Source organism: Hyaena hyaena, unplaced genomic scaffold (assembly GCF_003009895.1).
Source record: "Hyaena hyaena isolate Hyena2069 unplaced genomic scaffold, ASM300989v1 scaffold_198, whole genome shotgun sequence".
NCBI classification, from domain to species: domain Eukaryota; kingdom Metazoa; phylum Chordata; class Mammalia; order Carnivora; family Hyaenidae; genus Hyaena; species Hyaena hyaena.
In genome coordinates this window covers 1721204-1744068 of record NW_024080829.1, presented here as the reverse complement: position 1 = coordinate 1744068, position 22865 = coordinate 1721204, and the positions used below count along the sequence as shown (strand labels likewise).

The 22865-nt window shown below is 33.9% G+C and overlaps 1 protein-coding gene across 1 annotated transcript in view; it reads left to right on the top strand.

Moving 5' to 3' along the window:
- Positions 1-22865, top strand: part of KIAA1109 (KIAA1109 ortholog) — a 211584-nt gene that overhangs the window by 154646 nt on the left and 34073 nt on the right. Inside the window, exons 55-66 of the mRNA XM_039241608.1 lie at positions 3313-3410; positions 4146-4331; positions 5146-5314; positions 6842-7053; positions 8155-8353; positions 12098-12157; positions 13937-14163; positions 15312-15442; positions 16695-16818; positions 18947-19056; positions 19708-19798; positions 20353-20415. Of these exons, the coding sequence (XP_039097539.1) occupies positions 3313-3410; positions 4146-4331; positions 5146-5314; positions 6842-7053; positions 8155-8353; positions 12098-12157; positions 13937-14163; positions 15312-15442; positions 16695-16818; positions 18947-19056; positions 19708-19798; positions 20353-20415 (1670 nt within the window). The remainder of the gene's footprint in view (positions 1-3312; positions 3411-4145; positions 4332-5145; positions 5315-6841; positions 7054-8154; positions 8354-12097; positions 12158-13936; positions 14164-15311; positions 15443-16694; positions 16819-18946; positions 19057-19707; positions 19799-20352; positions 20416-22865) is intronic.

The following is a 22865-nucleotide window of genomic DNA, read 5'->3' as shown; positions in this document are numbered from 1 at the left end:
AAATAAATAAATAACATAGCCCTCCTTTCTGCCACTGAAGGTATCTATTTGAGGAATATACAGAAGTTTAGATGTGGCCCATCTACCTGGTTAAAATCACATTAGGACATTGGAATATGGAAGTTAATATTTTAAGCTGTTAACTTTTTATGGGCTTTAAAGAATATTTTCAATCTGTCATCACTGAATATATATAATGAAAAAATAAATAGACAAAGTAACTAATTTTATATCTTTCATGGTTAAAAACCTAGCATTGTAGAGTGCTAGTATCAGACTGCCACTATAAGTTGCCTTTAAGATGTTTTTTTGAAGGCGAAAGGCTTTTCTTAAAATCTTTTTCTTCTAATGCTTATTTATTTTTGAGAGAAAGTGTGTACACATGAGTGCGCAAGTGCGTGCAAGCATGCACAAGCAGTGGAGGGGCAGAGAGAGAGGAAGACAGAGGATCCAAATAGGGCTCTACTGATGCTCAAACTCAGGAACCTAGAGATCATGACCTGGGCCACCCAGGGGACCGAGAAAGGCTTTTCTTAACCTTTGAGTTGCAGTCAATGAGGAGTTACAAGGATATCCCTAGATCTATGAAGAATGAACTGGAAAAAAAAGCTAAAAATTAATATTCTAACCATGAAGATGAACCAATCACTGAAGAATTCAGAGATAAGATTCAGATACTAAAATCATTTACTGGTTAAGTTTGATCCCTGAATCATTCCTTCCTGATTGGAGACCACCATGAACTCTAGGAAAATAGATGAAAGTAAGTCATGTATCATCTAACTGGCCTCTGAACCTCATGGAGTGGAGATCTTATCAAAACCAGAGAAGGTAACACTTTACTGAGAGGGAATACTTTGAACCCTTGTAGCCAAGTTTCTTAGTATTCTAATCTTTGTATTGCTTCCCTTCTCTACCATAATCTTCATAGTTTTTGTCCTTATTCTTTATATTTTATACCTTTTCCCCATGCTTTTCTTAATATTACATTTAGCTCTAGGACATTTTATATTGAATATGAATACTCATTTCCATAAATCATCACGTTTGTTAGGAAAATTCTTTTTTGAGGAATCAATTCTTAAAATTTTACTGTCACGGACTCCCTGGATGTTAGAAAGACATAGATAAGCACTGACCTAGTAAAGATAAGAAAGAGATTTATTTTTGAATATGTACACGCATCTTAGAAACATATAAGGAGGTTATCTTCTGAGAATTGGGCCATTTGTATATTTAATTCATAATGAGGTAAAAAAAAATGGAGTTACTGTGACTAATAGTATCTGATATTTCTATAAGCTAAAGTTATTGTGTAATAAATTTTGTAAGAGGTGGAATTCTTGCTTTTACATTTTAAGAAAAAAATTTTTCTGAAACTACTAAAAGATATTCACAGACGAATGGATCAAGAAGATGTGGTTTATCTATACAATGGAATACTACATGGCAATGAGAAAGAATGAAATGTGACCATGTGTAGCAACATGGATGGACCTTGAGGGTGTTATGCTGAGTGAAATAAGTCAGGCAGAGAAGGACAGCTACCATATGTTTGCACGTATAGGAGGATTAGGAGGAACTTAATGGAGGACCATGGGGGAGAAGAAGGGGGGAAGTGGGGAGGGAAGAGGGAGGGAGGCAAACCATGAGAGACTCTTGAATGTTGAGAACAAACTGAGGACTAATGGGTATGGGAGGGAGGGGAAGGGGGGAGATGGGCTTGGAGGAGGGCACTTGTGGGGATGAGCACTGGGTGTTGTATGGAAACCAACTTGACAATAAACTATTTATAAATAAATAAAAGATATTCACGGCTGTGGTAGATCAACAAAACAAATAGGCTTTTTAAAAAATAGCCTTTACTTATTAGAGCATGTTTAGATCCACAGCAAATTGAGGGAAGGTTGCTGAGTTTTTTCCAAATATCCTGTCCATTATAGGATATAATCGTGTATAGCCTCCTCCATTATCAATATCCCCCGCCAGAGTGGTACATTTGTTACAAATAATGAATCTGCATTGGCACACCATATTCACCCAAAGTCCATAGTTTACATTAGGGTTTACTCTTGGTGTTGTACACTCTGTGGGTCTAGAAAATGTATAATGACATATGTTTTCCATTATAGTATCCTCCAGAGTAGTTTCAGTATCCTAAAAATCCTTGGTGTTCCACCTATTTATCCCTTCCTTGGTTGCTTCCACAACCAAGTAATCGCTTCACCCAAAGTGGGGCTCCAATTCATGACCCCAAGGTCAAGAGTTGCACAGTCTTCCAGATTGAACTAGCCGGGCACCCCATTTCCTGCATCTCTTGATATGACCATGTGATTTTTCTTCTTTAACCAAATTTATGGGTTGCATCAATTTGATTCCCTAGTGGAGAAAGCTTCCCATCCCACATGAATATGCTCCCTGGGATGATGCTAAACTCAGCATACATACAAAAAGATTAATCACTTTAAGATGGAGAATTTAAAGATACATATGCAGAAAATATTTTTAGTCAAGAGGAAGAAGAGTGGAAATGGAAGTTATACATTAAAATATTAGAACATTATTTTGTGGATGTCATATTGATGTACAACAAAGGATCTGTTAATAGGATCTCCATCCCAGGGTACCCTGCCTCATTTTTTTTCTTTTTTAATTTTTAGGACAAACCTCTGTTGTCCTACTCTTTATTATTAGCATATATTAGCTTACTTTAAAAATTTCTCTGTTTTTTTTTAATTCTTTTCTGTTTGCAGCACATATAAATGTAAGCAACACCTTTGATTGGAGAAACTAGTCCAATTTACTTTTTTCCCTACAAATGTATTTTCTGAGACATATAATTACATTTGTTTAATTATATACATAATGTTTTAGTTTTGTCCTTATAAAATGTTCTTAATAAATGCCTATATATGCAGTATTATCCCTATCTTATATCTGTGTCAGTGAAATGTAACATGGTTAAATTTCCCTGATAACAATTGGGTTAATAATCAGAGAACAGACAATAAGGTTTTATTTTTTTAAATGAACAAAATAATTATCACTTTCCTTTTTTTTTATGTTTTATTTACTTCTGATAGAGAGACAGTGTGAGCAGGGGAGGGTCAGAGTAAGAGGGAGACACAGAATCTGAAGCAGGCTCCAGGCTCTGAGCTGTCAGCACAGAACCCGATGCGGGGCTTGAACCCACGAACTGTACGATCATGACCTGAGCCGAAGTTGGACGCTTAACCGACTGAGTCACCCATGCACCCCTCACTTTCCTTTTAAAGTGATTGCCTCACACCCTCAATTATTTACCCTCTTTAGGTGGGGAGCAGCCTATTCCTCTTTGGAATGAACATGATGGAACAGCAGATGGAGATAAGCCCAAAATTCTACTCTATTCCCTGAACTTACAGTTTAAGGTAAAATATAAATAATTATACTTTTCAAAGTATTTTTCTAATTTTTTAATGTATGCTAGTTATAGAAAATCCATATGATACATAAATGTACCAAGTAGAAAATAAAAATGAAGTATAACCCCATCCACTCAAGAGAAAAGAGTTTAACAATTGAATATCCTTTAGGACTCTTTTGTATTGCATTTTTACATATGCATATATTTATTCATTTTAAAAATTTTGGATACCTTTCCATGTCGGAACATATAGATCAACTTTATCTTCCTCAACAGCTGTACTATTTGTTATATAGTTGTAACAGTTTATTTAACTGTTTTCTGCTAGTAAATATTTTGATTTTTTTCTAATTATTACAGTTATAAGTAACTCTATATTTTGTACATTTGTTCAATTAACAATAATACATTAATAGAAGTGTTAATATTTCTGATATTTAAGATATCAGTGTTGTTAAAAATACCATTATTACCAAATAGCTCATTAATTATAATTAATATTTTTAACCCATGAACAGTTCAGATGTTAAATACAAAATACTAAAGTGAAATTTAATAGCTAAAAAATTCCCTACTAATATGGGAAATTAAGGAATGTTGACAGCTTTATCAGGTCATTAGACAACCCATATGTATTTTAAACGTGGCTATTTTATCAGATATTGAAAGATTTCATTTTGAGTGAGTGTCTATTGTTGATTTAAGATTGTTTTTTTCCTACTAACATACAATCTTCTAGGGCATCCAAGTAACAGCCACAACTCCATCAATGAGAGCTGTAAGATTTGAAACTGGATTGATAGAACTGGAACTTTCAAACCGACTTCAAACCAAAGCCTCACCAGGAAGTAGCAGCTATCTGAAACTATTTGGTAAATGCCAAGTGGATTTAAATCTGGCATTAGGACAAATTGTAAAACATCAGGTGAGTATAGAATATACTGACATTAGCATTTTGGCTTTTAATTTTGTGTATCAATTTGAACTACTTTAAATGTTACTATACTTTAAAAAAGTATTTAATGTTCCTAAAATTTCAAATTGTAAATTAGAGTAAAACCCCATTTAAGAAGGCCTTTACAGTTTTAGTTTGGCATTGAGTGTTTTGGGTGTTAAATTATTATAGTTTAGTGCAAATGCAATCATGTGAAACTTACTTCAGCATCTTCATAAATATTTGTTTATAATTTCTTTTGATTTTCTTAAGTATTATCTTTTATTTCAGTACTCTGCACTAACATTGGCCAACTCTTAAATATTAAGTTTTTTTTTTTTTTTAATTTTTTTAATGTTTTTTTTTATTTCTAGGAGAGAGAGAGAGAGAGACAGCGTGAGCAGGGGAGGGTCAGAGAGAGGGAGTTACAGACTCTGAAACAGGCTCCAGGCTCTGAGCTGGCAGTCAGCACAGAGCCCAGTGCGGGCTTCGAACCCACGAACCGCGAGATCATGACCTAAGTGAAAGTCGGACGCTCAACCGACTAAGCCACCCAGGCGCCCCTTAAATATTAAGTTTCTTAGTATTTAATATTGGCAAGTTTTTCATACCATATGTTAAACATAAAAAATTGAGCATCTGTGCACACACACAGCAATAAGTCAGATTTTATTTTATAAAAATTTCACACCTCATGGGGGGATTTTTTTTTTTTTTTTTGCTAGAAATGATTAAAATGTTTAGGTTTTTTTTATCAGAACATTTTCCATTACTTGATTTTATTGAGCCTTTAATTTTGTTTTAGGTTTATGAGGAAGCTGGTTCTGATTTTCATCAAGTTGCCTATTTTAAAACCAGAATTGGATTAAGAAATGCCCTCCGAGAAGAAATCAGTGGTTCTTCAGACAGAGAAGCTGTGCTTATTACCTTGAATAGACCAATTGTTTATGCACAGCCCGTAGCCTTTGACAGAGGTAAGATAAAGTCCATCAACGCTGTTTTGTTGGACTTAGAAACATTTTGGTAATACTGGATAAGGATCATTTGTAGTTTACCAGTGTAAATGCTTGACAGCTAAATGTCTCCTAAACTTGAAATGTGAGGATCCAAGAAGAGTTTTTTGTTTATTCCTTTCAGCTTTTAAAGTTATTTTGCTTTTTAAAGTTATTTGCCTTCTACATGGGATACGTAGAATGTCTGATTCAGAATTTTAATTATAAATGTTAATAAGGTTTTTCCTTTCAAAAACTAATGTACCCATTTGTTTTGGCACTGTCTGTTCACTTATTCTGTAACCATTTCCTGGGTGGGAATGGGATACAAATAAGGAAAACAGGATCCTTGCCCTCAAGGAATTCTCAGTCCATTGGGAAAGAGAGCAAAGTACACTACTGAGAGGAGCTAGAGAGATACACGTTCTAGTATCTGAGTGAGCCTCTTCCTTTGCCTGTGCTTCCTAGAGGGGAAACTAACATTCTTCAGATTCTACTTGGAGTTAGAAGTTTACCAGGGAGACAAAGAAATGACAGCTTATCTTTGTATCTGAAGTTCTAGAACAGTCCCTGGCTTAGAGTAAGCACTATATAAATGTTTACCAAATGAGAGAGAATATGAATGAATATATATGAACACAGAGGGCTAAAAACTATTGCAGCTTTCATAAAAGAAATAATAGGAAATAACGTTGAACAGATAGATACGGTTTCATTAATGTGTATTGGGCATTTATGTTGGAATTGTAATTCAGAAGTAGTGAAAAACCATTTATGATGCCATTTAAGATTTAAGTTGATGGTAGGCATTGGCTGGTGATAAGTCTGTTAGAAAACTTCTTTTGGCAGTGTTATGGATGACATTTTACTTTTCTAAATTCTGTGCACTTTTCATTTCACGTCTTACTAACCTTTCATCAGCTTTCAACAACTCCTTAAAGCACTTTCTACTCTTTGTGTCCAGGATACTTGCTTTTCTTTCTACTTCCCTGGCCCCTTCATGTTTACCTCCTCTTTAGGCTTCTCTCTTTATATACAGCATTAAATGAAGGTTTGCCTTAAGGTTCCATTCTTATTACAGACTCTAATGTCTTGACCCTTGTAGGTCACATCGTTTTAGTGTATACTCCTACTCTTATCTACCTCTCCTTTAGGAATTTTTAACAGTAAGGTCTACAAAGTCAGGGACCATGTTGTGTTTTCACTTTTTATTGCATCTTGTTGCATACCATCCAATAGACATTTCACATTAATAATTTATTAAATGAACAAATGGACCTGAACTATTTTCTCCTTTATGCCATTATGCAGTTGCCTGCTTTCTGCTTCTGTTTTTTCATAGTCAAATTGACCATATCATCTTAGATCCTTTCTAGTTGTAAAGCTCTATTTTTTGGTGGGAATAATTTTAGTAAGAAGCCAGATTTTGCAGCTTTTGAGGTTTACTTGCCTTATAGCTTTACAGCTTTTATTTAAACTTTCTTTACTTTTTGCCTTAATGATAAAAAGCTGTGCTGTTTTGGCTGAATTATAAGGCTGCTTATGACAACTGGAATGAACAACGAATGGCTTTACATAAAGACATCCATATGGCTACAAAGGAAGTAGTAGATATGCTACCAGGTATCCAGCAAACATCAGCCCAGGCCTTTGGGACTCTCTTCCTCCAGCTCACTGTGAATGATCTGGGAATATGTCTACCCATCACAAATACTGCGCAGGTACAAAAAATCAAATCATAGTCCAAGATTAAAGTGAAGCATTCTACTGACCATTTTTATGTATATAGAATATAATAATTTTTCAGATTAACAGTTTATAACTTGAGTTTAGTAAATAGCAAGTAAGATTGAATTCCTTCAGCCATTATTCATCCACAGTGTATTAAATAAGTATCTCATGAGACTTTGATCTGAAGCGCTATCCCTTAGAATTGTCATAAGATTGATACCCATCTGATAAATCTTAATTTTTATATTGGAAAATAAACAGATTAGTTTTCAGAATCTTAATGTTTTGTTTTTTAGCAAATAAGTCTTTGGCATGCACTTTTTAATAAAATAGACACAAAAGAACATTTAAGAATATTGTGTAACAAGGTTTAGTGACCTCATCTAAAATAGGGTAGGGAATTTCAAAATGCTTTTAAGCTGCAATAGTTGGTAATGAAACTTCCAAATTATGTGTGTTGGATAAAGCAAGGGTTTTCATAATTTAGGACCAATTCTTAGGAACGTATATTTGCATGGACATGTGTATGAGACAAAAAAGGGCTATAAACCCCTATCAAGCCTAAGAAGTTACAATTATAACAGATACCAAGGTCTATTTTACTGTTAAAATTTACCATAAATAACCTGTAACCAGTTATTTAATGGATTTATCTTTTACTGTTTTGTTTGGCAAGTCACTGAAGAAAAGCCCTGGTTTGAGGATTGACAACATATATTTATGCCTCAGGAGTTGAAAAATAGTAGTTTTTAATGGCATGATGGACAGAGCTAAGGAAAGCCATACACACCAAAGGTGGTTGTCACAGTGAGAATGTTCCCCACAACCAAATCAGAAGCTTGAGATAGAAAACTAGATAATTAACCTTTTGTGAGTTAAAAAAGAAAAAAATGTACATGGCAAATGTATTTAACTTCAACAGTTTTTAAAAGAAGGCATCTTTTTAAGCTACTTTCTAATGAAGCTTTCTAGCCTTGACTTTAGAAAAAGTCAAAAGTCAAAAGACTTTTGTTCCTATGAATTCTGTGAGAATTTCCAAATTAAAAAAAATGTTGCTTTTTGTCTTATTTTTTCTTCAATATATTTTGCAGTCTAATCACACTGGAGACCTTGACATTGGTTCTGCTTTAGTGTTGACCATTGAAAGTACTCTCATCACTGCTTGTTCTTCAGAATCTCTAGTTAGTAAAGGGCATTTCAAAAACTTTTGTATTCGTTTTGCTGATGGCTTTGAGACATCGTGGGATGACTGGAAACCAGAAATTCGTGGTGATCTAGTGATGAATGCCTGTGAGTGTCTTTTATTTTCTGTTTGAGGTTTAGAGTTTGTTTAAATTAAAAAACAAAACAAAACAGAAATAGTGTCTTCATTTGTAAAACCAAAGGATGCTCAGCTATAGGAATGTTATTGGACTTTGTGAAATAAGAGCTATTTCTAGTTAAACGTTCATATTTGTGAAAAACTGCAGGTTTCTATAGTTTTGGTAAGTAAACCAGTTAGGCATTCTGCTTGATGGTATAACATTTGAAGATTTGTTTACTACCTGATTTTTTTCTGGTAATTGATTCATGAATGACCAGATAAAGCATCCTTGTTCTGTGCGGATCTTGAAAGTGATAAATGTGTGAGGACTAGTTCATCATAGAATGGGTTGTAGATAACCAGGAACAGGAACTCCAGCCACAAAATGTTGACGTGAATACGTCCATGTGTCTAAATTTGTAAGCTACAGAGTATAACTTTGTGAATTCTTTCAATTCCATAATACTGGAGGTTAGGAGAAACTAGAGCTGTGTTTATATAAATTTTGAAAGTATATGGGTTTATTTTTATGCTTATATATTAAATATTATAGCAGAGTTAACAAATCACCATTAATTTTATAATAAAGAAAAAACTAGGGGCGCCTGGGTGGCTCAGTTGGTTAAGCATCCAACTTCGGCTCAAGTCATGATCTCATGGCTCATGGATTCGAGCCCCACGTCAGGCTCTGTGCTGACAGCCAGTGCAGAGCCTGGAGCCTCTTTCAGATTCTGTGTCTCCCTCTTTCTCTAACCTCCCCTGTTCTCTCTCTCTCTCTCTCTCTCTCTCTCTCCCAGAAATAAATAAAACATTAACAAATTTAAAAAAAAAGATAAAAGTATATTTGAGAAATTAAAGGTTGCGAACTAAAATTCCTCAGCGAATCCCTAAGCCAAAATTAATACTTACTTTACAAAAGGTAGTATGCCGTTGTTTATGCAGGTTTTTTTGCCCTCTCTACTGGAAGGAAATCTTTCCAGTTTTGGGTCTTCTTTAAAGAAAAAACATATTTTTCATTATTTTAATATCAAAAATTAAAAGTTTTGACATTCCATGTTGATTAAAACTTAAATAAAATTATAGGTGAAATTCTCTGTTTTGTATGTTTCTCATTTAGGTAATTCATAGGTAAAATACTAGAATTTTTTTGAAATACTTCAGGTTACTAAGAAGACTTGTTATCAAAGTACTTATGCCTAAAATTCAGAAGACCAAAAATAGCCTGGATCAGAAATCTTTACAAATAGTCTTTTACACAGTTGTTATATATATATTTAAAAACCACCATAACTCGGGGTGGCTCAGTTGGCTGAGTGTCTGAGTCTTGATTTTGGCTCAGATCATGATTTCACAGTTTGTGAGATAGAGTCCCACTTTGGGCTCTGAGATGACAGCACGGACCGTGCTTGGGATTCTCTCTCTGCTCCTCTCTCTCAAAATAAAAAAATAAATGTTAAAAAAAAATCACTATAACTCTTGTCTTTTTTTTCTTAAAATAGATTTAAATCTACTGATTTGTATTAAGATGACATCTTTGCCATTATTATAATCATTTAAATGAATAGAATGTATTTGGAAGCAAAGGAAGAATACCATTTCTTTAACAGTGTATTCTAAAAGGAAAATGCAAGAGAAATATGCCTCCAAAGCAAAATAAAAAATATATTAAAAATGTATACACGATAACTCAGCACCTCAGTGTATATTGTACCAACTAAGTAGAATACTAACATGCTGATAATTGTGATAATACATGGTTTATTTTAGGTTTTGTAGGATATGAAATGACTTGTTTATATAACATGCTTTTTGTTTGGTGTCTTGGGAAGGAAGCAAAGGAGTTGAGTGGTTGCTGTATTGATTTAAGAATTCTAAATTATAAAAGGGGCAGATTAGTTTTTGTTAGTAGTTATAAATAGAATATAAATTACATTTAATATTTTGGACAAAGGCTGAGTTAGGGTAGAGAAACAAGGAAAAATAGAGTTATGCCTTAGGATATTTTTTTTTACAGACCATTTTAAAATCAGGTTTTAGAAAAAAGATGGCACAGTGGAATTGCCTCTCTAGGGTGATAATGTTTTCTAGGAAATGCAGTAAAAATTAGAAATGACAATCTGTAGGAAGAGCTCAAAGGACCATGTAAGTAGATAGAGAAGCTCTGACTCTTTTCACTAATATGTATTTATAGAAATTATAAAAACCATTATTGGAAGTTTGAAAAAAAATTTTGAAAGACTTCAAACTCTTTGATTAGATTGATTTAGTTGATTCCCTTCTCCTCACTTTCAGGATTTGGATCTAATCCTAAAAATAAATGTTAAACAAAATATTTTTATTTTATTTATTATTTTTATTTATTTATTATTATTTTATTTATTATATATTATATATATTATTTATTTATTATTATTTTATTATATATTATTATTCCTTTTTAATTCATTATATCTCTGTAATTTCTGAATTTATATTATTTTTAAAACAATATAAAAAAATTATCTGATAGGTCTTGGGATTGAAAATCCTAGAAGTTTTCTATCCTTTTTTTTTTTTTTTTTTTTTTTTTTTTTTTTTTTTTNTTTATTATTATTTTATTATATATTATTATTCCTTTTTAATTCATTATATCTCTGTAATTTCTGAATTTATATTATTTTTAAAACAATATAAAAAAATTATATGATAGGTCTTGGGATTGAAAATCCTAGAAGTTTTCTATCCTTTTTTTTTTTTTTCTTTTTTTTCTTTTTTTTGTAATTTTTTTTTTTTTTTTTTTTTTTTTTTTTTTTTTTTTTACTTTTTTTACTTTATTTACTTGTTTTCATTTGGCCTGAATTATGTTTCTTAAATTTCAGAGGGTTTTCTTTTCATTCCAGCTTTCTTAGATTTGAAAGATTTACTAAATTTCTTTTGCTCTTATTAACCATGACTGTAAAGGTGAACTGGGCAATCTTCTACCCTAAGAGAAGATCTAGTTCTCTCATATTCTATAATTTGTATGTGAGTTACAGGTAACATAAGTTTCAAAATATAATTTAGATTTTAAAGTTATTGGCATTATCTTTAAAAAAAAAAAAAAAGAACCACATAATAGAAATTTTCACTTAATAAACTCTTTCTCCCAAATAAGTTGTAGTATTTCTGCAACTCATATTTGAGTAGCTTTCAAAGTACCATTCCCATGATGGCACAGATCTAGGATCTAGAAACTAGAATTTCAGGGTCAGCCAGGTATTGTCACATTCAGAGTTTAAAGATAAAGTTGGAGTTAAGTTCTTAGAAGCATAAAAAATGTTGAAATATGAAATATTGTGAGTCCTCAAAAGTAGCTGTTGCATTCTGCAGGTTAGACACTGAAGCCTAAGGGGCGGCTGGGTGGCTCAGTTGGTTAAGCAGGTGACTTCTGCTCAGGTTATGATCTCATGGTTCATGAGTTCGAGCCCTGCGTCATTCTCTCTGCTGACAGCCCAGAGCCTGGAGCCTGCTTTGGATTCTGTGTCTCCTTCTCTCTCTGCCCCTCCTCCACACAGGCTCTGTCTTTCTCTGTCTCAAAGTGAATAAATGTTAAAAAAAAAAAAAATTTTTTTTTGTAAAGAAACTGAAGCCTAAAGAGACTAGTGATTCTCTTTATATTTAGGTAATAATCTTTAGGTGAAAACTGCAATATGATATTTAATCATGAGCATAATTTTATTGTAAACTATTTTTGGGGGTGACTTTTTGTGCAGGTGTAGTTCCAGATGGCACCTATGAAGTATGTTCTAGGACTACAGGACAAGCAGCTGCTGGTAGGTTCATAATTGGTATAGCTTCTTCTTTTCTCTTCTTTTCTTATATATGAGGTGGAATTCTGCCTTTGGGTATATATATACATATGTGTGTGTATATATACTCTTTATATTAACAGTAGGAGAATATTTTTAACTAAACTAATCCTGGTGTTCCCTGATTTTTTAAAACTATTTTTGTAATAATATTAGCATATTCTTATTTATTTAACAGTTATTTATTAGACACTTGCTGTGTATAAGATATACTGCAAAAAGTTTTGGGAAGGAAAGAAATGAATAAGATATACCTTCTATTCTGTATAAATTCTCATATAGTTAAGGCTCTGCAGCATAATTAAGGTATAATAAGTGATAAATTCAACAAAATATAAAATTCCAACTGCTACTGAAATTTACTGAAGGAGGAGAAAAATTTCAAATTTGGAAGGGTACTAGGATCAGAGAAAGATTCTTTTAACATTTAACAAACATGTGAACAGGGTCTTGATAGATAAAATTTTTTCTTAAGCAAAAACTGGAAGGCATGGATTAGAAAATTCAGGTGGACAGAATATTAGTCATGCTGTGAAAACAGTGTCTGGTTAGAATTGTCCAATCTGGGTGGACCAGAGTTATGTGAAAAATAATATGGGAAAAATATTAAATTAGGAGTCTGGACTTAATTTGGTGGACAAGGGGAATGACACTGAATTTTTTTTGAGAAAGAAAGCAGACACATTAAAGGATTAGAGAGGAAAAATATCTTAGGAAATAAGTTAGCAGATAACTCTAAAGGTTATAACCTGTCTTGTAGATTTTTACTTATTTTACTTAGTGTAAAGTAAGGGTAACCTAGGGGAGATAGTTATTTAAGGGCTCTTAAAATGTCAGTGGGAGTAGAAGCTGTTAAAGTTACCAGATTTTCTTTCTCTCCTTAATATCTCCCTTATCTTTCCCAAGCCTAGCCTTGGTACTCATCCTAAGTAAACTGTCTTAGGACGGAGTAAGGGCAGCAGTCCCACTGAGAGAAAACTGAAAAGGTTAGGAAATTTCCAGGAGTAATGTTAAAAGGAAAGGGTGATGACTAAAGTGAATGTACTTATTTGGAGAAAAGTCACATAAAACTCTTTTTCAGGACTCAGGTTTATAAACGACAGCAACCCACTGAAACTAGCTTCGCCAGAAGTGGTGATTTATTAAAAGGATATATGCAGATCACAAGTAGTGAAGATAGGGAACCAGGTCAGTTCAAGGAGCCTGCAGGAACTACTGGAACCAAGATTTCAACTGCCACCAGGACTCTTTGCTCCTTTCTGGCTGCTTCATTTTCTTCATACTGCTGACTTCCGAATCCTTAAACACGGCAGGAAACACCACAGCCAACAAACACATCAGGAGCCTCATTTCCCCACCCTCCATCACTAGAAAGAGACCACTGTTTTCTGAAGTCTAGGGTAGGGTTTCTAGTTTTCCAGCTTTGACTCTTAGCCTGGCCTAATTATCTAATTCTGGCTATGAGTGAGGATCGTGGCAGTTTCCACTATAGCCCTAGAAAGGTAGGAGAGTGGGGAGAAGAGGGAATGCATAGTTCACAGGAGAGAGAAGGGTGCTGCACAGAGGAAACAATAGGCACACACTTTGCAAACGGAAGTCAATCCCATAGTGTGTCTGACAGACCTAGCTGTGAGAGATACTCGTTACACAAGGCTGTCATCATCCATTTTATTCCTTAAATATAGGATTACTTAAATGTCTGTATTCAAGACTTACCAAAATGCCACTTCTTTAATTAAACAGAAAGTAGTAGTGCTGGAACATGGACACTCAATGTATTGTGGAAAATGTGTGGGATTGATGTCCACATGGATCCGAACATTGGCAAACGACTTAATGCTCTGGGCAATACCCTTACGACACTGACGGGAGAGGAGGACATAGATGACATTGCTGATCTAAATTCAGTGAACATAGCTGACCTGTCAGACGAGGATGAAGTTGATACTATGTCTCCCACTATCCATACTGTAAGTAAACATACTGTTAGACTTTTCTTGACTGGCCTTTACCCTGAAACGGGGATTTGTTTAACCCAATGTTATTTATTATTTTGTAGTTGCTAATTGTAAAGAAAGGAAGAGAATGGTGGTTCCCTGTGTCTACAATTTGTAATGCTGTTTAATTTTATAATATCTTTTTTTATAATATCATCTTTTAATTGATAGTTTTCATAATGACTGTCAACAAATTTGTGCCATAACTTAAAGGTAACGTACTGATGTTGAAAACAAAGTGCAAGCAAAGCTGTAGAGACAGAAAGTAGTGGTTGCTGAGGGCTGGGAGGGTCGGGATGATTTGGATGGGGGAGAGACTGCTATTACTTTTGAGGGTTAATTTGGGAGATGGTGAAAATGTTCTAAACAGATTATGATGATGGTTGTACAACTTTGTGAATATACTAAAAACCACTACTTGTACATTTTTAGGTGGGTAAGTTTTATGGCATGTGGATTATATCTCAATAAAGATGCTAAAAAATGGATCTCAGAGTGCATGCACACAAAATGATGTGTACGTTTAAAAAAGATGTATTTACATTTGTACTCTACATTTTGTAGTATAAATTGTTTGGTAGTTAAAAATCAAGTTACTCACTGCTTTAATTCTGGTATTGACTTAAAGCTTTTTTTAAAAAAATATCCTTTAACTATTGCTTCCTGAAATAGTCTTGTTCTTGGGAAGAAATTTTTTAAAAATTAATGTTACTGTTTATCATTTAGAGTTCAGATGGAAGTTCAGTAAGTGGAGATGGCCACAAACTCACCTTTGGGCAGCGACTTGTAAATCACCTGCTAGGCCTGACGCCCCCAAATCAGCGCTATTCTGTTCCTGCAGAGTATCTGTGTGGCCCAGAGATGTGGGGCTCCCCTCAGTCTAGCCAGTCCCATTTGAAAGCATGCAGAGCTCACTCATGGGGAAACGTAGGTAGCAACTAAATAGATTCCTTGTGAAAATGAAGGGATTTGAATCACTGGAGAATTCTAATCATCTTACTTGATATAGATGGCTTTGATTCTTGCATGCTTCCTTTGATTTAAGGTGTTATTTTTGTGACAGTATAGATTAGCTATGTGACCTAAGGGTGGTACTGACAGACACGCTTTTGATTTTTCAGGAAGCTATAGATTATCGAAGACCAGGAGCATCATGCAGCCAGCCAGGAGAACTTAGAGGAAGAAAAATTATGAAGCGTATAGTGGATATCAGAGAACTGAATGAACAGGCCAAAGTAATAGATGATCTTAAGTATGTGTAATGATTTTTAATAGAATATTTTTAATCATAGAATCATAGAATTTTCAGTGTGGAAAAAACTGAATTTGAGCCAGTACAACACCTTTAATTTATAATGAGATCACCAAGGTCTAGAAGAATTTGATAACTTGCCTGAGACCAATCGTTCATTAGAGATAAGCGTGAAGGCCTAGTCCGGTGCTCATCACAACTCCCCATTTCTGGGCAGTTTATGACTGACTTTGTATTCCATATATGTATCTCTACATGTGTATAAGCACTTATACATATCTTTACATGTGCATGTTAACATATGCAATTAGTCTTTTGCTAACATTGGTATTTCTGGAATGTAAATTTTTAAAGGAGGAAACAGATTGAGCATTTATTAAGTACCTATTGTGATTCCGACATACTATTTCAGTGTCATTACATTGAATTTGCTAGATAATGCTAGAGGGCATTATCTAAACTTTATAGATGAGAAAACTGGCTCAGAGAGATTAAAGCATTGGAATTTGAACTTGGGTGTGTCTGAATTCAAAGTACATGCTTTGTACTAGCCTGTATTCGCAGTTCTTTAGAACTAAGGTGAGTAAAGAGAAGGGAGAAGGTGGTGGTAATTTTTTTTCTTTATCTCTTGCCTGATACATAGTATTGATTAAACTTGCTCTAGAAGACTAACTTCTGCTTATTAAAATGAGATTTTTGTTTTCCCAGGAGGTGAGATTCACGCTTCATCTCTTCTAATCTTCACACACCTGTGGCTATGTTTTTTGCATTCAAGGACTTTAGACAAATATATTCATTAGACAAAATGCATATATTTGTCTAATATTGTTTAGATATTATCTAAAAGCTAGTCTGTAAATTAATTATGATACAATGATTCACATTTTTCTGTTGACTTACATTATAGTTTGAGTTTTGCTCTTAGGGGTTAAAAGTGACTTGAAACAAAGTATATAACCTCCCCTGAAATCTTACCTGAGGGTTAAATATATGTAGACTTTTACATACATTCTTCTGCAGAGTGGGTCCATAGTTTTCATGACATTATCAAAGAGGCTCTTAATGCAGAAGTGGGAATGAGCTATTTCCTAAAATGTTAAGAGTTTTTTTGGTTAATGTCATGGAGGATTTTGGTCTGTCCATATATAATCTGCGATATTCTGAGAATTGAAATAATTAAAATGGAGCAAGTAAAAATCAATCTTACTTTGTTACTACTTTACACTAATTGCAGTATTTATTTTGCATCCAGAAAATTAGGTGCAAGCGAAGGAACCATAAACCAGGAAATTCAGCGTTATCAACAGTTAGAATCTGTTGCTGTGAATGATATTCGAAGAGATGTTCGTAAAAAATTACGGAGGTCTAGTATGCGAGTGAGTAAACATTTAAGAATTTTATTATTAAAATAGACGATTCTTTTATTTTTTAGTTCATGAAACTTTGTGACGATACTTACGTTCTCTTTCTTCCTCAATTGCTAGTGATAATACTGCTTGATTTGTACATCTTATATCTACTATGTACCAGACACTATTTAAAATAAAGCATTTTATATTTAGCAACCCATTAAATCTTTACAACAGCCATATGAGGTAGCTTGTATTATTTTTTCTTATTTTAAAAATGAGGAAACAGAGAGAGAGGTCAAGTAATTTGACCAAGGTTATACAGCCATTAATCTCAGTGGAGCCAAGATTTAAACCCAAACAATGGGGCTCTATAGTTTGTCCATAGTCATCATGTTTTGTCCACCTTTCATGAAATCATACTTTAGTCTTCAACTCAAATGTGAGTCTTTTGAGATGTCCATTCTGTTCCTGTTCCATTTTCCACAGCTGACGTTACCTCTCAGCCACTATGTACTCTGGGCACTTCACTCTTTCTCCTTCGTTCAGTTAGTTGTCCTGCCTAATCTGAGTCTCCTAAAGAACAAGTTATTTATCTTGGACCTTACTTCCCACTACCTTTTATGCAACTTAGTCCAATTCTTGAACAACTGAAATAAATACACAGATATACTATAAACATAGTGTAGAAAATAATTCTAAAACTTATTCAAATGGAGGTAGGTTGCTTTGGGTTAAAGTGATCTTATTAGTGGAAAAAGTACTTTATAAAAAGATAAATCGGTCCTTAACCTTTCTTTTTTTAGTAATCAGCATAACCCTCTATTTTTTTTTTCATCAGCATAAGGTTTTTGGGTCGCACCCCCAATACGTAAAAAACATTAAGTCAGAGTTGCTAGGGCAGGAGGAAGTGGGGAAAGATTTCAGGGATTCAGGATTCATTGATTTGCACTTTCTTTCCTTGACCACGCCAAACTCCCAGATACCCTAGTTTGAATACTGTTCCAAATATTTATTTAAATTGAAGATAAAATCAAGTCTGAGTTATTCATCACTGGCTTCTGATAGAAATAAATGGATAGTGATGACCTGTAAGCATAAATCTGTGTTTAAAATTTTTCCTACCATGTACCTAACAATCATATGATAGAATTAAAATATTGTTTACATACTGTTTATAAGGTAGTTTATACTTGTTAAGAATAAAATTAGGTAGAGAGGATTAGGAAAATTATCAAAGTTATATTAGGATTCTTAACGATTACCTCATTTGTCATTTCCCCCTCAACTCCCCCTAAGTCCTCTTGCATTCCACATCCCCATTGTATTCAAATCTTTTCAATACCTAGCTCCCAACTAGATACACAAATTTGGAGAAGAGGGATTTGCAAACCAGTAGTGTTGAAGTCACCCCTTCCTTTTCTTTCTTATAATGGAGTTCTGTCACAGGAGTGCCCTTGGGTGGTACTTGAGATGATTGGTGGCCCCCCAACCCCAGCCTCTCCCTCTCTCCCTCCTGCTTTCCCCTAATCTCCCTTTCTTCTCTATCTGCCACATAGCTTTCTCCCAGAATCTGTCTTTTTAATTCTCATTTTCTTTTGCTTTTCTTTACTTTTTAATCGTTTCCTTTCTTTTCACCTTATTTCTGTACCCCTCACCCCTGCTCCCAATCTTTTTCTGTTCTCTCACAGGCCAGCCAGTGACTCATATTTTCATTATACACTCCTTCTAAATGACATTAGCTCCTGCTCTACTTTTATCCATCAGTGTTAAGTGACAGAGTCAAACTTAAAGTAACACGTTTTCGGGGTGCCTCAGTGGCTCAAGTCAGTTGAGCATCTGACTCTTGATTTGGGGTCAGGTCATGATCTCACTGTTGGGAGATTGAACCCCACATCCAGCCCTGCATCAAGCCCTGCACAGGCTCTGTGCTGGGCGCAGACACTGCTTAAGATTCTTCCTCTCCCTTTGCCCCTCCCCTGATCATGTGCGCACGTACTCTCTCCTCTCTCACTCTGTAATTAAAAATAAAGTGACATGTTATTGACCTTGGGGGAAAACAGACTTATTTGTTGAATGGAGTATTTTATCTGTAATGAGATATTACAACAACAGGCAGTTGTTTAAAGTCACTCTTCCTCTCCCATTTCATTAGGCTGCTTCCCTAAAGGATAAGTGGGGTTTGGGTTACAAACCAAGTTACAGCCGTTCAAAAAGCATTTCTGCTTCTGGAAGACCACCTCTTAAACGAATGGAAAGGGCAAGGTAATATATATTTCAACTATCGAAACAAATAATAAAATTGCTGACTCCTTTATGAAGGTCCACTACATATTTATTGTGTTCTAATTGGGGAAATTATATAATTAAGGGAGCAAAAATGAACTTTACTAGTCAAATATTGGTAATAATGGATACTATCAAACTAAAAAGTTTGAGGAATTCCTCTATCCTATCTATACAATCATTGTGTGCTTTTTTTGTAAAGAAGTACATTGCTATTTAGACAAACTTCTGTGTAAATTTACAGACTACTCAAAGAAATGAGTATGTGCATATTATTAGCTGCTACTATAAGTCTGTCATTTTCAGAAAAGGTGTGATTACATACACATTTAGCATCGGAAGAAATGGAGATTTTATGTATTATTAAAGAAAAGTACTGTCTTTCTAACAAATGAGCACTTAAAGTAAGAAGTATAAATTTTTATATGGTTTAGTTTCAGAAAATCTCATGTTAAAACATCCAGTGCTTTTTTTATAGTATGCTAAAGGTTAAGAAATGGAATACCAAGAATTTAATCATTGGGTAAGGTAAATATTTAAAAATATTTAGAATGTTCATGTCATTTGTAAGGCTTCTGTAAAGTCTAAGGACTTTTTAAAAACAATACTAACTGTGTATTTTCCTTACAGTTCTAGAATAGGAGAAACTGAGGAGCTCCCTGAAATCCGTGTGGATGCAGCATCTCCTGGACCCAGAGTAACTTTCAATATCCAAGATACAGTAAGAGAGATACTATTTGTTTGAGATACACAGTGCAAAATAATTTTAATAAGTACAAAATTATAGTATTTACACAATTTCAAAATACTAATTCCTACCTATGATGAAACTGTGGATTGTGATGATTGAAGTATCTAACAATTGCCAAACAGCAGGGCACTGCGTCCACGCCATCATTTGTGAGCCCTGCTGCTGGGTGTTAGTGTTTTACACCAAGGGTGAAGACTCTGCTGCTCACGCTTTCCGAGAAAGATTTTGTTGCGTGATTTTCCTTTCAAGTATGAATCCACATTAAACGAGGTCTTTTATATAGGCATAAATGAAGAATGTTATACTTTATGTATTTATGTATTTCATTATGTATTTTAGTTCAGAATATATAGCAATAATGGCAGAAACCAGAAGTCAAAAAAGGTCAGCTTAAAAGTTACATTTAATTTTATGTATGTTAAACTTTATGTTAACATGTTTTGTTTTTTGAATATTTTTTTACTTTTAAACCATTGTTTATTTTTCATGAGTTTTTATATATATTTCTTATTATTTTAATTAAGTTGAAAAAAACAATATGGGGAAGTACACCACAATCCAGCTCTCCCGGGGAAGGGTATTTTCAGGTACTTATTAAGAACAACATAAATTTTGCTTTAAAACTAATTAACCACCCTCAAAATCTGCTTTCAGATGTCTTTCTCTCATTTTGTACTAAACTCAGACCTCAAAAATATTTTACATAAAGCTTTAATTGTTTCAGTTTTTCACCACATATGTCTTACAAGCTCTTGCACGAATACATTTTATTTCTGTCCTTTGTACAGTATTAATTATTGAATCTCCAAAATTAAAGACTAAATCAGCTTACCAATTAACCAACTCAGAAATCAAAAACTGCTGTCAGTTATTTGCTAATCCCTAAGTGCATCTCTTTTCCCTGCATTCAACTACAAAATGAATCTTCTCTTCAAAAAAATTTTTTTGTTAACTAATTAAAACTAGAATCAAATTTCTCTCAGAACAACAAATTAATCCTTGAAATTTATTTCTTTGGAGTCACTGGTATAAAAAGCATACATGTATAAAAGCAATCCATTAAAAAAAAGATTCTCATGTTTGAGGCACCTGGGTGGCTCAGTCAGTTAAGCATTCAGTATTTGATTTTGGCTCAGGTCATGATCTTGTGAGATCAAGCCCTGTGTCGCGTCCTGCATTTCTGCATTGACAGCATGGATCCTGCTTGGGATTCTCTCTCTCTCTCTCTCTCTCTCTCTCTCTGTCTCTCTCTCCCTCCCTCCCTTCCTCCCTTCTCCCCCTCCTCACTCTCACCACTCCCCTGAACCCTCTCTCTCTGAAAATAAATATTTAAAAATAAATAAAAAATAGTCTCATGTTCAAAACTGTTGAAAATGTGCTATACAATCATTTGTAAGTTAAATGAACACTTTTATGAACCAAATATTTTCCCTAAATATAAGTTATGAAAGTAAAATTGAATTTTAAAAATCTGTGTGTAGGGGGTGCCTGGATGGCTCAGTCAGTTGAGCGTCTAACTTCAGTACAGGTCATGATCTGATGGTTCATGGGTTCAAGCCCTGCATCGGGTTCTCTGTCAGCACAGAGCCTGCTTTAGATCCTCTGTTCCCCCGCTCTCTGCCCCTTCTCTGCTTCTGCTCTCTCTCTAAAAAATAAATGAATATTAAAAAAGTAATTTATAAAAATATATCTATATACTGAATATATAAATCCTTGTCTAATAATTTTCTATCAAGTTACCTTAATTCAGCATATATTTTGTTTCCCTTTCTCCACCCTTTTAAGCTATAATTTCAGTATATATCCCATAGTTACACTAATTTAGTCAAACTGAATTTTTAGAACTATAATTAGATTATAGTGAGCTTGATACACATAGGGTTTTTTTAATGAACTTGGAAATAAATTATTTACAGAATTGAATGGAGTGATTCTACATATGATTTTCCCCATCCAACTTTTTTTTATTGAAATAAATTGACATATAACATTATATTAGTTTCAGACATACAGCTAATGATTGGATACATGTTTATATTGTGAAATGATTAAGTGGTTCTTAAAGGCATTAATATTTGAATTGGTTCAAGTCCTATTTTTAAATAGTAGTATATGCTTTTAGTAAAAAGTAGTATATAAAAATCATAAATTATAAAATAGATTAAGACATAGCTAAATATAAATAAATATGACAAAGGGATATTTACATAAACTCATACTACACTTAAAACTTGAAGATGTTTTGATAAATAAAACCTGTCTTACATATTTATTAAATAACATATATATTATAAGTGAGTAAAAGCTGGATTCTGCATGTTTGAAATTTTGATTATAATATTCCATTTTCGTGTATTTAATTTTGTAGCTGATAGCAGCATCAATAGATTTCATTACCTTGCATGTTATACTTTACAAAGGCTTTTCACATTTTCAAGGGATAGTTAAGCAACTCTTAAAATTAGGAATACAAATTAGATCACAGGAAGTTTTGTTTTTGTTTTTGTTTGACCTTCCTAAATACAGTGGCCTCCTGGTGCAATCCTCAGTGACATAGTGTTTATAATAATAAACTATTCATCTTAAAAACTAATATTCTTGAATTTGATTCTTTAATTACATAACTATTTGCACATCTATCGTCAATCAGTTAGGACTTTTAAAAAATATATTTACAAAAAGCTGGGGCGCTTAGATGGCTCAGTTGATTAAGTGTCCAACTTTGACTCAGGTCATGATTTCATGGCTCATGGGTTCAAGCCCTGCATTCGGCCCTCTGCTGTCAGCAGAGAGCCCGCTTCAGATCCTCTGTGCCCCTCTCTCTCTGTCTCTCCCCCACGCACACTTTTTCTCCCTCTCAAAAATAAATAAACATTAAAAAAATATATTCACACAAGGGACTCTTAAATACAGAGAACAAACTGAGGGTTGATGGAGGTGGGTTAAATGGGTGAAGGGCATTAAGGAAGGTCACTCTTTGAAATGAGCACTGGGTGTCATATGTAAGAGATGAATCACTGGGTTCTTCTTCTGAATC